General features: G+C 51.4%; 1 protein-coding gene across 3 annotated transcripts in view; it reads right to left on the reverse strand.

Annotated features, from left to right (window-relative positions):
* The window catches only part of SHC4 (SHC adaptor protein 4), a 32,125-nt gene extending 20,718 nt beyond the window's left edge, over positions 1-11,407 (reverse strand). The window contains exons 1-2 of one of the 3 annotated variants that reach the window (XM_083850135.1): positions 9,923-11,407; positions 2,777-2,847 (exon numbers count right to left, since the gene is read on the reverse strand). In XM_083850135.1, the coding sequence (XP_083706261.1) occupies positions 2,777-2,847; positions 9,923-10,501 (650 nt within the window). In that variant the 5' untranslated portion in view covers positions 10,502-11,407. The remainder of the gene's footprint in view (positions 1-2,776; positions 2,848-9,922) is intronic. The other 2 variants (XM_083850134.1, XM_083850136.1) reach the window with 2 other exon arrangements.
* Positions 11,408-16,659: the final 5,252 nt, after the last annotated feature.

Here is a 16,659-nt window from a genome sequence, read left to right on the forward strand (position 1 = left end):
CTTGCAGCACTGGCGGGTGAGTTCTGTGAGCTTTAGCTGCAGGACTTCAGGATGTTGTCACCCCAGTGCTTGGACCAGCCTGTCTGCCAGAAGTCACCAGCCCAGACTGCAGCTCTCCTGCACCACAGGTGAGGGCAGCATCTCAGTACTGCATTAGCCTGCTAATTTGGGTTGCAGACTGTCAGAAAGCTAGAAGAGAAAACTGCTGCAGCGAAACCTCCTCTGCCAAGCTCCTCACCACACAACTGCCAGGGCCAAGGGTAAAGAGCACCCCAGTGCCTGGCTCTTCCCTTGCTGTGCTGCGGTCATTCAGCCTGAAGGCCCCTACGGTCTCACAAGTCATTCACAGTGCTGGGGAGGCCACTTCTACCTTCCCCAGCCCCATGCCAGGTCTGAAGGACCTCTCCAGGTCAGCCGTACGGGTGGTAGGTCTGCATGCTGCCTGAAACATCACACTTATGTGCCCAGACAGAACACATTTTGGAAGCCCCAGTTCTTACCATCTCTGGTAAGTGACTCTGAAAGTGCAAGTATGGCAATAAACTGGAAAATAAATCCTTCACGCTCAACTCCTTTGACTCCTCACAGCACTTCGACAAACATCAGCTTGTTGATTTTTCCAACATGCATGTGAGGTAGGTAAAAAATAGCTTTAATTTTAGAGATCAGGAGACTAAGAATGCAAATAGACATGCAGCAGGACAGGGAAGAGACGTAATTAGAGATCTTGTCTGCATCGCTTTAAAACAGAGCATGGCCCTTTGTTTACTGAAATGCCATCAGAGAAAAATATGGTTTTCCCCCAGTACAAATAACACAGATTATTAAAATGGAACAATTTCCAATAAGTCTTTGGTTGTTGTATTGAGCAGGCCATCTATAAAGTTACTCGCCTGGGAGAACAATAGAATAATCAATGCTATTGTCACTTAGTTTGTAATCGATCAAACTTTAAAGTTCACATGCATGAGCTCAGCACTTCAACATTCAGTTTGCAAACAGTTTAATTTTGAATTTCTCATACACAAAAGAGCCTCTTAAGGTCAGCAGTGGCATTTTTTTTAGGTGATGGAAATATTTCCATTGTTAAGTTTTCACATAGCCCTGGTTAACAAAACCTTATTATTTGGGCCAAATTTAAGTTGGCAACTTCTCTTTAGGCAGTAATTCATACTCATTATTTTCCAGACAAACCGTCCAAATCTCTGTTTTGTAAGTCTAGCAACACACAGAGTCAATATCTTACAAACAGGAGATAACCTCACTTTCTGGCTGATGCTGTTGATGAATACGAGTGGGTCTGAACACGCCAGCCTGATTACTCTGGGCAAAAAAATACCACATTTCTGGTTTTGGTCAGTAAACAATTAGGGTGAGGGACATATATTTGTATCTCAGGCACTTCTTTGTACACACGTGCAGGAACTGGGTGAGTGTGTGCTTGTGCTGATTTTAATTGTCAACAACTGCTGATTGAGTGCTATATATAGGCATTTAAGGACTCCAGTTTTTCTGTTTCTTCATTTTAGCTGATAACTCAGGGAGCCAGTAGGTAGAAGTTTAACGCTTATCTCTTCGTGCTCCATTCCTGTCTCCAGACAGTTTGATATGAACACTTCAGGAAGCAAAAGAGCATCTGTAAATCATCTGCCAGCAGGAAGGAAGAGCTGGGCAGCCACAAGAAGCCTAAACCACACTTCTGGCATCCTCAGCATGAGCCATGCCAGAAAAATGGCTGAGGGGAGGAGGGAACACATCCAAGGCAGGGCAAAAATACTCTGCATGCAGACAGCCCTCCAAGAGGCATTTGGAGGCACAGGGGCCAGGGTGCTGGGAGCCATGCTGCAGGACCATGAGTGCACCCCAGCAGCACGCAGCTCTGAGCTGGGAAGAAGGTGTTTCTTTGGAAAAGCACTATTGCACGCACTTACAGACACAAGGACTATATGGGTAAAAATAAAGCTGGGCTGTTCTGTTCCTGACAGGACGTTTCAACAACCCCACACATGCATATATTGATAGTCTACACCCAACGACTGGCAGCGATGCAATCTGCAGCAGAAGTAGCAAGCTTCTTGAAAGACCACCAAAATATTTCATGTTTAAACTAATTTCCATTGTATCTGAGACCAAAATATTCATCTTTTTCTGATTTGCAGCCTGGAAGCTTAGGCTCAAAGTACTGCTGGAAATGACTGCATTTCAGCATGTTTTCCCTGTGTCTCCACTTCCAGCTGAGCCTGGCCTTGGTGCAAACAGGGCCAAGCAATGTCACATCTGACAAAAATTCATTAGCCACTCTGCATCAGGTGTGAAGCAGAGAGAAGGCAGCAGAAGAGATGCCTGTGAGCACCCAGGCTCACTGCCTTGGCCACCCACAGCAGCAGCGGGGCTGTAGCGGCACCCACAAATTCACCCTGCACCCTGGGTGAGCCAAGGGGCAGTGCTGAGCCCACGCTCACGGCCTGGCTGCCGCCAGAACCCAAGTCGCTGGGGATGTCTGTACCGTGCTGCGACTGCAGGGGCATTCTCTCTGCATCCAAAGCAAGAACTGAGAGAGAAATGAGGTCTGTGGCTGAAACAATTCAGTCCCCAATGCAAATAGCCTATTGTAATGATCAAATATTTCAAGTCATCACTTGGGAAAAAGAAAAACAAAGCATGCAAACTCCTATTCAAAAGAGTCTATGAGCTTGGCATGAGCCTGTGGCTTTGTATAGAAATCAGCACTCAGGATTTTAATTCTTGTGCTGAATTTCAGTTTGACAGTGCCTACCTGGTGACTTGCGTTCGTGTGCCAAAGTCCAGGGACCTCATTGACTGCAGCACTTCAATGCAGCCCATGTACTAGGGAAAACAAAGAGACGGAGAGAAATGATGACTGTGTTTATATCTGCAAAACAGGCAAGAGGAGGGTCACAGAAGAAAGCAAATGTGATTTCAGTCCACTGACTATATGCAGAATCAGAGTCTAAATGGAAAATCAAATCAGCCATTCTAAAGCAACTTCCTAAACCTATCTAGTTTTACTGAAAAGTGTACAGAACAGCAATGAAGATATCAGCAACTTCAACAACATAGCACAAAAAAGAAGAGGTAAAGCACTCTGGATACACAAAATTCAATCCTTCCTTTTTCCTAATTCAGGTTATTCTCACTGATTAGCCTGTGTCACTGAGCTGGGAGGAATACATGAATGCTGGAGTGAAATTCTCCCACGAGCAGAGGATGCCTGGGTGTCTGCAGGAACACTGCACTCAGCTTCTGTGCACAAGAGCTGAACGTCCCTTTGGGCAGCTTACTAGGCATGACGAAAACCACTGGCTCCATGCTGCTGCAGGTCTGATGACAAATAACCTCTGCAGAAGATGAAGGAGGTAGGGTTGCAATTCAGGATCACAGTAACAGCTCTTAAGAGCCTGCACTATAAACCAACAACCTGCTTTGAATTAGAGGCTGAGTCCCACACTTCTCTTGTATGGGGCACAGCTGGGGGCTCTTTCTATACTCATTTGGGATTTGCATAGGACAAATTTTCAGAAACATTGAGACTGTGACGATGTGTGAGCCCAGACTCCTTTGACATTATGCACAAACCTGTGGAACATTTTCATCTCAATGAAGTGCACCAGGCTAAATCTATGTGCTGAGTTTACCTCTCCTAAAGCATAGCTTACTAGTTCCTTCAGCATTTTTGTTGATAGCCATCTCTGTTATTAAAGTGCTCATATGTCTCCATTCCACAGGGTCGACATAGATCTGTGCTTCCCAGTTGGCATCCCCTGCTCCATTATGAAATATTTGCCTGGGAATGGAGCTTTGGGGAGCATCCCATCCTGACCGTGGGCTGCAGCAACAGCCCACCCCTGCAGACCTGTCCTGCAGAGAGTCAAAGCTTCTGGGATACATCAGAGAGACTGGAAATCCCAGGCAGGCATGTGCACACTCCATCCTCTTGTTTTGAATGGACAGAGGAAGCACTGTCTGTCCAGAGAAAGGCCCTGTATCTACCTCCTCTGCACCAGGCTGCCCGTGAATTGATTCTTTTGCTGGGGCGTTCGGGGGGGTTGGATTTAGGTATCTGTTTCAGCTTTGGAGATTTTCAGAAATGACTGTGTTAAAAAGAGAACGTATGTGTGCAGTCAAGCAGGGATTCCACAACAATGGTATTATCCCTGTTTTGGTTTCTTTCCAAATAGCAATGCAACCCTTGGGAGAACTCCAGAATTAGGTCAGAGCCCTGGAAGGACATCAATAAGAATCTGAAGGGTTTGCAGAACTGCTTCCCTAATGAACATTTAATGACTTTGTAAAGGACTCGGAGAGCTATCTTACTTGTTAAAGATATTCCTGCTTAATGGGAACAAAGCAAACATGGAAAATACGTCTAGAGCCTCAGCTTATAGCATGGCAGAGACCTCTGATCCTACAGGATAAGGTCAAGCATCCTGTGAGCTGGTTGGGTGCTCCTTGAGAACAGAAAGATTTAGAGGATTAGGTGAGTCACATGCTGATAAGTGAGTCCCCACTGCAGCCTGAGCAGATGCGTGGGAAGCTACTCTAAGCAAAGACATAAAATCGATATTGTTTTTTTTGCATAAGTGACCCTTAGTGAAGCTGAACTTATCAATGATTCACAGAAGACCTTTTTTTTTTCCCCTTAAAAGCCTAAGTAGGGGAGTGCATTAACATGGCACCTCACTGCATCTCTCATTTATTTTTGTTGCCACCGGTTATCTAAACCAGCACAGCCAGTAACAGCCGCAGCTCCCCATCCCAGCAGAAGGGGTACAGCAGAACCACAGAGCCCTGCGCAGGGGGAAACCGGGCTCACAGAGCTGGGGAGATGCCTGGGGAGAGCTTAGAAAACACAATGGGATACTGGAAGCCTATTAAAGAAAACAAAAGACATCTCTGAGGAAGAAAGAAGAATTAAAAAACACAGAAGGACAAGATTAACCCCGCTGCAGAAGGCCCTGCAGAGACCAGCAACACGACCAACGTACCAGAGCGGGGCAGGCAGATGCAGCAGTGCTCAGCCGCACAAGAGCCGTCTGCCCCATGAGGGGCCACAGCTACCTGCAAGGCATTTTTGTAACACGGGGACAGCGGTATCGAGGGTTCGACCATGGTTTGAGAGGGGAGGGAAAGGTGACTCGTGCCTGGGCTCCTGAGCACATGAAGTGTGGTGTCCAAGCAAGGTGTTTTGCCTTCCAAAGCCCACAGATCTGACAGCAGTGGGATCAAGAGGTCTTGCCAGGATGAGCGATGGCTCTCAGGAGAGAGAGGAGACACTCACTGGTCCCTGCTGGCAAGGGAACAGCTCCTCTAATGGCGACATGTGCCAAGCTCTGTTCCCCGTCTCCCTGCAGGGGCTGGGGAGAGCATCTGCACTGGGGGAGCTTCGTCTCTCAGGCTCTGAAGGGGAGGATGATCTGGGGATGTTTCTGTTTCATCATGCTGCAGGGTTGAGGGGGGAGCAGGGTGGTTCCTGGAGATGTACATCTTTTCACATCTCTTTGCAAGAGATGACAGAGAGTGACTGCAGGCAGGATGAGGGCTGTGTGGGAGGAGATGTGAATGCACCAGGCAGGGCTCGTGTGAATAAGCTCTTGAGGCACCCTCTAATAGAGCCCCACATCTCGTTTCATTCCTTTCCATAACACAGTGGCTCCAGCTCCAGCCCAAATGTCAGCCAGTGATTCACCAGCACCAACGATACTGGGAGCAGCTCACGGAGCTCCTGATTAAACAACACGGCTGCAGCCGTGCAATTAGACCTACTAGTTAACAGGCGCTAATTCATAAGTAATGCCTACGGCAGGTCCTACAGACCCCAGAGCCATCTAACGAGGAATCCAGGTGATAGGATTTGCTAGCAGAGGCAACGAGGTAACACACTGCTGCCAAACAGCCTCTGCCCAAATGTAGGTTAGGCTGCAGTCAAATTCCCTAAAAACAGTACAGATGCCAGGGCAGAAACCCATCTCGAGCAGCAGCACTGTGTGCAAATGAGCATAGCAGGAATCCCACTCCCATCCAAACATTTCTTTTCCCAGCACTGCTTCAACAAGGCACTTCTGAAGTAATGGGACAGGATTTCTGAGCCACCTACCCTCCTTTTTCCTTGCAGGGTGAGGGCTGCCAGGTGGGGAGCGCCTGGGGGTGCCCCTGGGCAGGGGCTCTCTGCTTTCCAGGGCTGGGCCTGTGTTCTGCTGTGATGTTTTTGGGCAACTCACCGAGCTTGTAATGGATCCGGCAGGAAGGGAAACCGGGCATAAACGAGCAGCAGCCAGCAGCACATGGCAGGAGCGTGGTGCTGGAATTGAGACTGGCCTCTGCCTCTCACACCAAGGAGAAATGGCCCATGCCTCTAACAGTAAGAGTGTGGCATGCTTGGTTCACTTTGGCACTTGCTGCTGGCGTGAATCCCACCACGCTTCTGCCTCCGTTTCCCTTCCTTCTGATGGGGTGCCCCAGGTCGTGGAGGGGCCGGCTGCCAGCTGGGGAGCAACACAAATTGCTGCATACGAGCACCTCGCTCCCTGGCATCAAGCACACTGCCTTCCCCCAGCAGGCAGCAACCCCTCCCCGAGCTGGGAGCAAACTCTGCTCTCCCATCCCTCCTGAAACCACCGGAGAGGAAAAGGCAGCCCAGGGCAGCAGCCATGCACAGCAGGGCATTGGTACCCTCTGGGACAGAGAGCATGAAAACTCTAGCAGAAAGAGATGGGAAACAGCCTGGACAATGTCATGGGAGAAAAAAGCCCATTAAACACACCAAAAGCCACAAACTGGTTTGTCAGTGTTGGCTTAAGCTCCTGCACTACAGAAGTTTCTGGGGCTGGCGACTGCTGAAGGACCGCCTTGCGTGCCTGTCCTGTGTTCATCTTCTTCCTGCTAGCAGCACGTGTGGACAGACAGACAGACAGGTCTGTCCCACTCCTCCTGGCCATGCAGCACTCTTTCTTCAGGGGCAGCAAGCTGCAGCTTTTTTATCAAAGAGTGGCTTTTGCTAAACAGAAAATTTGCTGGAGAGTTTGACCCTTCCGTTCAAGGGTTTTCAATTTTTAAATAAGTGTTGAGAAAAAAAACAGGGAAATTTTCATGAATGCATATATGTGTGTGTGCGCATATATATACACACACATTTTAAATGTATGCACACACTTTTTTTTTTTAATATACACAAACACATTTTTCCCTTTCTTCTTAGTTTTGTGCTGAAAAAGCACTTTCTGCACTGGGGCCAGGCTGTGACAGACGTGGTTCAAAAGGAACCTGACCCAGCAAATGAGCATGGGCTATGAAGGTGCTGTTTGCTGTTAAGGAACGATTACCCAGAGAAGAGCATCAGTCTTGGAGGCGGTTACGGCTGTGTGATGCGGGGTGCCCCGGCGAGTGCTGCACCCCTGAGCCCCCAGCCTAGCCCAGCATCACTGTCCCAGCACCCCGAGCCCACGGCTCACGATTCACAGCTGCGGCCCTGAAGCCACAAGCCAGCAGAGCTGATCCTTCCTGCAAGAGGAGCACAAGCACAAGTCCAAGATCTGTTTTTAAAGGTAACTGCACGGGGATAACTGCACTGGCTCTGTTAAAAATACCGATATTTGGGCTCTTTATTATTCACACGAGCGGTTCAGGGGAGCAGGCACAGTCAGGGGTCTCGACATCCTTGCCAGAGCCCAGGTGACATGTGGCCAAAACACAAGGGGCCAAGACACCGGTGGCCATCTCCACCTGCCCCGCACAGCTGCAGCCGCCTCTTGGGGAATACAACAAATCCAGTCACCGCCACCCCTCAAAACCAGCCCCAGAAAGATGATTTCTGCCTCGCTCTAGTCTGTAGGTGACAGCTTTTGATCTTTTTATTACTTCAGCAGATCATTGTTTTTCCAAGATACCTACAGATATTCTCCCTGTAAGTGCCAAATCCTCTTCAGACTCCACTCAAGCTTCTAAAGCCAAAGATCTCTGGGGAAAGGAAGCTCGGGGAAAGGAGTTTAGCATCCCTTGCTGTGATGCTACGGCCCTGAAGCCCCCAAGCTGCTTCCTTACCTAGCTGCTTGTCATTAAAGGGGCTGGTTGAAAAACCACAGTGTTTTGCCACAATGCGTTTTGACGCACATTAGCAGTGCTCCTGCAGCTCTCCTGGGCTGGCTCGTGCAGCCCCGCGCCATCCCCCTAGCAGCAGCAGCAAGTTGCAGCAGAGCTGCAGGAAAACATTTCCCTGCTGTCCTGGGAGGTCCCTGCCAGCAAAACCCCTTCAGAGAGATTTCCCCATGAAACATCATGACCCCAGAAAGACCAGCAGAAAAACGTACTGGAACTGCAGCCTGGGGAGCAGCAGGAGGGGATGACCCCTTCCCCACATCTCTTGACCTTCCTGTGAAGCTAGGCTCTGTTTTTGCTTCTCCTTCTGCCGTTTTTTGTTTGCGTGGTCCCCCGCGGGTAACACCTCACTACCTCTGCTCTCGGGTCTGGGCCACCACAGAGATCTGGGAAATCCCCCTGTGTGTTACCTTCTCCTCCCCGCGCCAGAAACCTCTTTCTGTAGGTGCGCCTGTGCCAGTAGCACCTCAGCATCTGAATCCCTGCAGCTACTTCAAAGCCTCAGTTGCGACCGCTGCAATATCCACATCACGGACAGGCAGGTGCCACAAGCTGGGCATCGTGACACCACGACACGACACCGTGACACCACTCGGCAGCACAATACTTCTGGTCAGCTGAGCGAAAGCCCAGCACCAGGAGCCACGTTTGGCACTTGTGCTGTCAAGTCAAGTATTAGACTTTAAAGAAAAATAAACACAAGAGGACAACCACGATGATAGTTCAGTTCGTGAGAGACTCCCCCCAAGCGCAGGCTCTCTCCTACTTCTGTCTTTAACAAGAAGACAAATGCAAACGACAGCGCTTTATTTGTCATTTCCCATGGCTGGTTTTCTGCTGGTGCCAGTCTCACAACTAACGCAAACCAGAGCGACAGGAGCCTTTGGCCTGCCTAGCCATTACGCTGGTATTTCTGAAGTAGTTTCAGACCACGCTCTCTGTGCCGCACTGGCTCCAATTCCCCCATGTGAGCAGCAGGCAGTTTTCACCTGGCAGTGCCTTTGTCAGATGAGGCACAAGCACTGAAGTGTGCAGGGTCGGAAGTTCCAAGCACAGAGCACGGGCAGTGGTTTTCCAAATGGTCAGTTCTGGATGCAGAAACGTAAAGCCCGGTGAGAAGAAAACAAGAAAGCTCCTGAGTGTCGCATGGGCAGAGGGAGTGAAACCCTGAGCCCAGGGACTCATTCAGGCAACCTGGTCCCCTCTTGGGCAGCCACTGCTGCTCAGAAGGTGGCACATACCAGTGCCAGCACACGGTGTGAGAAATAACCAGGAAGTCTATTCCAGGGTGTCTCATGAAGGAACAGGCAGGGTTTTCCATACTCGGAGAATCAGACGCAGCCCTACAACACCAAAGGAGGTGGGCAGCTGGGGCACCCTGCACCCCAGGAAGGTGCTGCAGGGAACAGCAAAGGCCCTAGAACCCGCCCTGACAAACATTTCAGTGCTGCCAGCCAGCACCCACCTGGTGCCTTGGAGCTGCTGGAAGGGCTGGGAAGCCCTCACTGCAGTCCTTTCCACTCCAACATGCATTTTATGTCAGAGCAACCCCAGTCTGAGCTGCAGCTTGGCTGTGTTCCTCAAAGAGTCTGAGGATATTCTTTTGGAAATGGATGCGGTGTTAGCTCTGGGGGTGACCGCTCCTTTTAACTCCCTCACGTCAATGACATAGCCCTACATCCATCAGGAAACAGGAGATACAAGGGATGGGGCAGTGGCTTGGGGCTGCAGATGTGGGAACACAGAGTTCACAGTGCAGCCTCCTGCCACGTTTGCCCCAGAGAATGGCAACCCCATGCCAAGTACTCACCCGCACGCTGTACGTCGCACCTGGCTCCCCCGTGTTCTCACTGCTGCACACGAGGGCCCCATCCTGCCTGCCCGCAGGAGTGGCCTCCTCCGCTCCCCGCCCGGCGCAGTCCCCCGCAGGCTTTGGGTCCGGGTGCAGCTTGTCCAGGTCAGGCTGCGGGTACGATGCTGAGAGGCAGCTGATCTCGGGTGAGGTGGGGCTGCTGGGGATGGTAACGCACTCCGTGAGCTTAATCCTTGGCACCTCTTTCATTCCCAGGCAGAAGCTTTTCAGCACGGGCAGGCTGGAGGGGTTGGCGAGTTTAATGTTCGCCATGCGGGGGATCAGCGTGCACAGGGTGGTGCAGGTGTCCTGCGGCCCCAGAAGGCCATCTTCCGCCAGCAAGTTAGGTGATGAAGAATGGGAAGAGGAGGAAGAACCTTTGATGTTTAAAGATGTATTTTGTGGGCCTTCATCTAGAGATGTTATCGAGTCATTCCTGAATCGGCTGTACTTAGCCCTGTGCAGCATTCCTGAATGTCTGAACAGCCCTACATACAGGACGTGTCCACTGAGGCTCTGCTGGCTGCGTTCTCTCATAGCCTTGACAGTTCTGTAACTGGACACTTTTGCATAAATTGCTCTTGTAGATAAATGATATGGAAATTAGGCAAGTCAACCAATTTTAAAAACAGAAACCTATTGGATATTTTTGCTGACTCCCTCTTGAGTGGCTTATTTTCCTCAATGCGCGAGGCTTAAAACTGCACAGACATCTGGTATTCTGTAAGCAGGAATAAAAGCAGTGTACAGGAAAGCACATCGGTGGCACCACAGCTTAAGCCAAAGTGCTGCTACCCCAACCTGCCTTCGTTCCTGCCTCAAGCCGGACACTAAAATCACAGCCAGCTCTGGAGACTCACAGTTGTAGCATCACTGATCGCGGAGTCCTGGCTGCAGCCCAAGCATATTCCACACAACGCAGAGCAAGACTACAAGCTACAAGCTCAAACACATTTTCAGACCAGCAAGAACCCCAGAAGGTACCCAGTTCTTGGCATCTTCAACCTCGGCTGCCCCAATGGAAAAAAAAAAAAAAAAGAAAAGCAAGCATCCGTGTGCTGCATTGCTCCCGCCTGGCAGGCAAGCAGCAAGCCGGGTGTATTTCAAGAGAGGCACTGGTGTGAGCAGCGGCAGCGCTTCTCAGCATCGCCCTCACTAATTCTTGCTCCAAAGTCCTTCAGCGCCGGAATCCGGAGCGCAGGGACCGGCGCCGGGACCATCGCTGTCCTGTCCCGTGCTCTCCTAATCCCGTGCTGGCCCGGCCCGGCCCGCCCGAGGCAGCAGCTCCGCAGCGCGGGGCCGCCGCGGCTTTTATGAATGAAGTTGTTGGGTTTTTTTATGAATGAGCCTCGGCGCGTGCAGGCGAGCAGCACCGTGAATGGCGCTCGGCGGGCAGCCGGGCCCGGCGGCCCCTGGGGTGCTGCCGGCAGCCAATCGCCGCCCGCCGCCGGCTCACGCGCCCTTGGCGCGCGCGGGTTTTGGGGAGGGGGAGAGCGGGCGGGGCCCCGCGGGGGGCGCTGCAGGGTTCGGGCCCGGCCCCGGCGGAGCGGCGGCCGTGGGGCCGTTGGGCTTGGTTCGGCCCCGCCTCTGCCATGCAGGCACCGGGGGGCCCCGCACCTGCCGCCCCCCCGCCCGCAGCCTTAAGCCTCAGCCTTGCAGTTTCCACGGCCCGGATGCGCGCAGAGGGGCTGAGCGAGGCCGCGGTGTCCGTGCAGGTGAGCGGGGCCTGGGGCTCGGCTGCTGCCAGCAGGGGTGCAGGTTGCTCAGGGAAGCCCGAAAGACTGCAGCCAGCCCGCCCAGGCCTCTGCTTCCTGCGAGACTGGCCTCCCCGTCCTTCCCCCCAGTGAGGGGCTTCCTGCCTTCCAGCAGCCCCCCAGTGTAGACGATGGCACCAGGAAAGGGGCTCGGGGACTGGGATGCTGCCCCGTGCCTTCGCTCAGGCAGGGATGGATCCATGGGCCATGGGATGGCCTTAGCCAGTGCTGGTCCCCATCTCAGCCCTCCCTCCTGCTGCCTGGGGAGACTGGAGCACCTTAAACCAGCCTTTCTGGGATGCAACTGGAGCACCTTACTGAGGTGTGAGGTCCTTGCGTGCTGCAGCAGAGGTGCACGAACACCTCCAACCCTGCTAATGGAGGCTGGGGAACCTGGAAGTTGAAAGTGCTGACAGGACTGGCCCTAGACCAGTGTGGCAGAAGGGGACACTCTCAAGAAAAAGATCCCCCAATGCTGCAGCCCACCCGTTATGAGGAGCCTGAGATCTGTGTCCCAAGGCATGCCTGGGGCTGGGGGCTCCCCATGGAGGTGCAATGTAGCACTTGGCAGCCCACCAGTGTGGTGGTGGTGTGGGAGGCAAAGAACGCGGCGTGGCTGTTTTACAGCAAGTCCCGGCCGTGCAAAGCTCTGGTTTCAGCAGCACTACAGAAACACAAGCTCGAGAACAGAAGCCAGCAAAGAGCAGCATTGTCCAAGGAATATTAGCAATGGCAGGGAGGGGGAGGAGGAAGAAAGAAAAACGCCGTGCCTTTGTAAATTAAAAAGCTTTTTCTTGAGGCTAAAAACAAGATTTCTGTTTAAGATACTGGGAAATCAGCCTCTAACCAGCACAGAGAACAAAGCTCCTTTATGCACTGGTGAAACTGAGCCTACAGCCTTGCATGAAGCCCACAAGGAGCCTGTGTTCCTTGCTCATGGCTTCAGTTCCCGGTTGACCCAGGGCCTGGGAGCTTCAGGTGCTGCCCCAGCTCGCTGCCCAGCCCCGTGCTGCCAGGAAAGCACGAGGAAGCAGCATTTTGCCCCTTTGCACAGGTGTTGATGTGCAATATGCGTGCTCCTAAGAGGCTGGAGTCTGTGTGTTTTCTCAGGCTACGGGAACTGCCTCCTGGCATGCAGATAGGAACCCAAACCTCCCTTGGTTAAGAGTGGCAGCAGCCCCAACACACCCCGCAGCGGCTACAGCCCCAAGCCCCCGAATACCCTGCAAGAAAAAAACTGTGAGCAGCCCCCACCGCATGTCACTGCGGGGACCAGGAGCTTTGGCAGGTGCCACCACATCGAGAGGGGCAGCAGCGTTCAGGGGAGGGACCAGGCACCAACGCCAGGCACCTCCATCATCCCTCCACAACAGCTGCAGAGGCGGCAGCGAGACAGCATGGAGCAAACAGTGCTCACAGGAGCCAGGAGGAAGCTGCTACGTGCTTCTTGCACCTGGCAGCCTGCCCACCAGAGCTCTGCGTTTCTGTCAGAACACGGAATATATGGGGGATGTTTTTTCCCCTGTATAAATAGCAGCAGCAGCATTAATTGGTGCTGAGGTGCACCGAGCTCACCCGCTCGCTTCCTCTTTGACATGCCTGGCTGGTGCAGGCAGAAAGCAGCCAAGTGCTGCGGGGTGGCAGGAAAGCCCCCAGCCCAGCAGCCTGGGCGCAGGGAGCTTTGGGAAGCCCTGGAGCTCACTTTGCATGAGCGAGAGTCACGTACTACCACTGCACCCCTTCAGTCGAGAGAAATGGGTTTTCCCACCTACTGACTCATTCCCACTGCTTTATCTTCTACAAGCACCTTGGTCGTGGTGTCAAAGGCCAAGCCCAGGCACCTTTGCCAGCTGCAGCCCACTTCCCTCGTTTCGGAGGGGTCAAAAGAGGGGTGTGGGTTGAAGACAGGGAGCTGAGAGCTGGCAGGCTGGAGGAGGGCAGAGGCAGGGCTGCCAACATGTCCCACCATGCAGGAGGGGAGCCAGGGATGAGGCTGTCACTGCTCTTCTGCTCCAGCTCTGGAGGGTCTGCCCCAGGAAACACCTCCTGGGGGAGTTAAGGACAAGTTGCCCTTCTAGAGCACCACACTGCGTTACCCAGCCTGGTGTAACCAGTCACAGCAACGCTGCCTTGCCCCAAACCAGGCGGTCCCTGTGGCACAGCCATCCCTTCTGCGAGGGGGCAATGCCAGCCTCTGCAAGGCCCTACAAGGGAGCCGCACCAAAGGGATCTGAGTTACAGGCAAGCTGCTGCGAGCCTTCAGGAACCCAGCGTACCCAAAGGGCAGGCACAGTGCCCAAGCTGCTGCTTTCTGAAAGGGGAGATGCAGCCAAGGAGCCCCAAGGGGTGTCCTGTGGCACTTGCTGGCCTGCCCAGCACTGCTTGCAAGGACAAGCCCACGAGAAGTCATGAGAAGCCCACCAGGCAAACAGCTCAAGATTAAAACAGTTTCTGATGGCCGTTGTCCCACAAAGTGCTGGCAGCAAAGCAGATGCAGCATCGCCTGCCTGGCTCTGGCTGCCAGCACAGCCCTGCAGCAGGAAGGATGCGAAGACAAATCTTGGCTGATCCTAAAATAGCCTAAAGCTCCAGCTCTGCACAACCACCCTCCATGTGAACCAAGTTTCAGCAGCAGCACCACAAAACTGCAGTCAGCTCTCAAGGAAGTTGGAAATAATCGTGCTTTAGCAGCATCAGGCGGGTGGTATCTCTGCGATAGTGTGCAGGGAACATTCCTTCCTGCACTGCAGCTTGTAAGTGGATTTTTGTAGGGCAATTCACGAGCACATGTTTGGAGAGAATAACTCCGGCAACAAGTTGAACCTCTCCCAGTAGCTCCTCAGCATGCAGAGGCTACCCAAGGAACCACCAAGATCGTACCCGCGCTATCTCCCACCTCCACCTTCAGTGGTTGGTTAGCTGTAATTTGGCATTATGTTGTCATAGCAAATCTGAAAGGAAACTGTGACGCAGGGACATTTCTTATTGCTTTTTTCCTGTCAGTTTGCTCTGTTCTCTACCACCATCTGAAGATGTGTCCTTCCCTTGCTTGAAATGCATTATAAGGATTTCAGTGCTCTAAATGCCTTTTGTCTATTTTTTTTAATGTAAGATGCCACCCAACAGAACTTTTACTGCAGGTGTTGTTTTCTATTATTTTTTATTTTTAAATGTACAAACCCCCCACCAGTTTAGAAGGCCTATATTTAGCACTGCTTTATGCCTCTGCAAGAAATGTGTAGCCTACTACATAAGCACGCAACACATAAAAACACAAAGTTGGTTTAAATTTAGCATGGACATACGTTAGCTCTCCCTATAAATACAAACTGCCTGCATGAATGGTGTCACTGCATCCTCCAGGGGAAGCCGAGCACAAACAGAGCTGTGACACCGATAACTGCAGGAAATGCAGCTTGCTCCAGCCCCCCGCTCCTGCTTGTCTTTATATAACAGTAAGTCTGTTATCAGTGTTAGATGATTACTAAATTCCTCGTTACTCATTTAAGCGCTATCCTTGGAAAAAAAAAGGACATGATAGATAGCTGAGCATTTCAGAGAGCGCCCAGATGGATACCCACACACATCCACCTCTCAGCCAGCGCTCACCAAACCTCAGTGGAAAACTGCAAGGAACCAGCTATGAGCACACCAGCGTCCTGTTGCTGTTGCCAGAAGGCACGTTCCTGCTCAGGTTTGCCTGATTTTTGTACTGTTTGCTAAGTCATAAAACACCTGGGAAGGTACAGTCTTCAGTTGCAGTATTGCCTTTGTCCAACACTACCAAAAAAATCCCAACCAAAAGCAAAAATCCAAACAAACATCTCTTAAAAAAAAAATAATTGTACCTTTCTACACTGTGATCCTAAAAATCTGAAAGCAAATCTGAAGAGCAGTCTTTGTTGCCCTGAGTGCAATTTGAGTGGCTGGGGTCTTTTCTGATGCAGATTCTTCAGCTCCCACCATTAAACCTGGTGTCTGAGAGTTCAGGTCGCTCTGCATGTGTGGGCAGCGCTAGTGCTTGCTCCCACGAACTTCAGTGCAGCAGAGCAGGAAAACAAACTTGCATATGACACTGTGTAGCAGTGCAAAATGTAGTTGCCATCTATAGTTTCATTGACAAAACTTTTCAACGGAAGCTGGGAAATTTCCTCAGGGGAACTACAAATTGTGCAATGCTTTTTCTACAGTAGAGAAATGGGGATGGAGAGAAAAAAATCATAAGGCTTTAGGGTAATTAATTATTACTTTCATAGCACATCACACAATGCCACCTGATTCTTTTTGTACTTTCCAGAATTCGCATCAGGTTGAGATGTGTGCAAAACTCAGACATGAAGAGTGATTTTGAGGTAATCTCACCTGCTGTGCTGTCTAAGGCAGATCACAAAAGCACTTTCTATGGAGACGACAATGCCAATAGCAGAATTCAAACATGAAGCTAAGGCACAGAAATAGAAAACTCAAAATTAGAGGATGAAGCTGCATCCTTTTTGAGTTGCTCCAAATATTCTCACCTGTAGGAGTTGCAAAACCACATAATGACACTGTTACTAGAAATGCGGAAGCGTGAGCAGCTCCAGTGAGTCACTGGGGAACTGGGGGCAAGATGCTCCCAATGCCCTGCTGTTGTTTGCCAAAGGAAATTTAGCACCCAAATATAGCAACAGAGGGAGGTCGACTTCAACTCTCATACATTAGCAGTATGCAGGAAATCCACCGTTTCGGAGGTGTCTGTGGTTATTCTCACTCTTCTGCTCTTAAATAAAATGTTACTTCCAACACGATATGCTGGACCTACTTCAGCCCCAGGATGCCTGTAGAATGGTAGCATTTTTCTCTCACGTGGTTTTATGGTTATGGTACAGGGTGGTGCATGAGTGACAACAGGGAACTGGACTCCCCGCTGCCAAAATCCCCAGATGATCCCCAGCCCCTCTG

Source organism: Anser anser, assembly GCF_964211835.1.
Source record: "Anser anser genome assembly, chromosome: 10".
NCBI lineage: Eukaryota > Metazoa > Chordata > Aves > Anseriformes > Anatidae > Anser > Anser anser.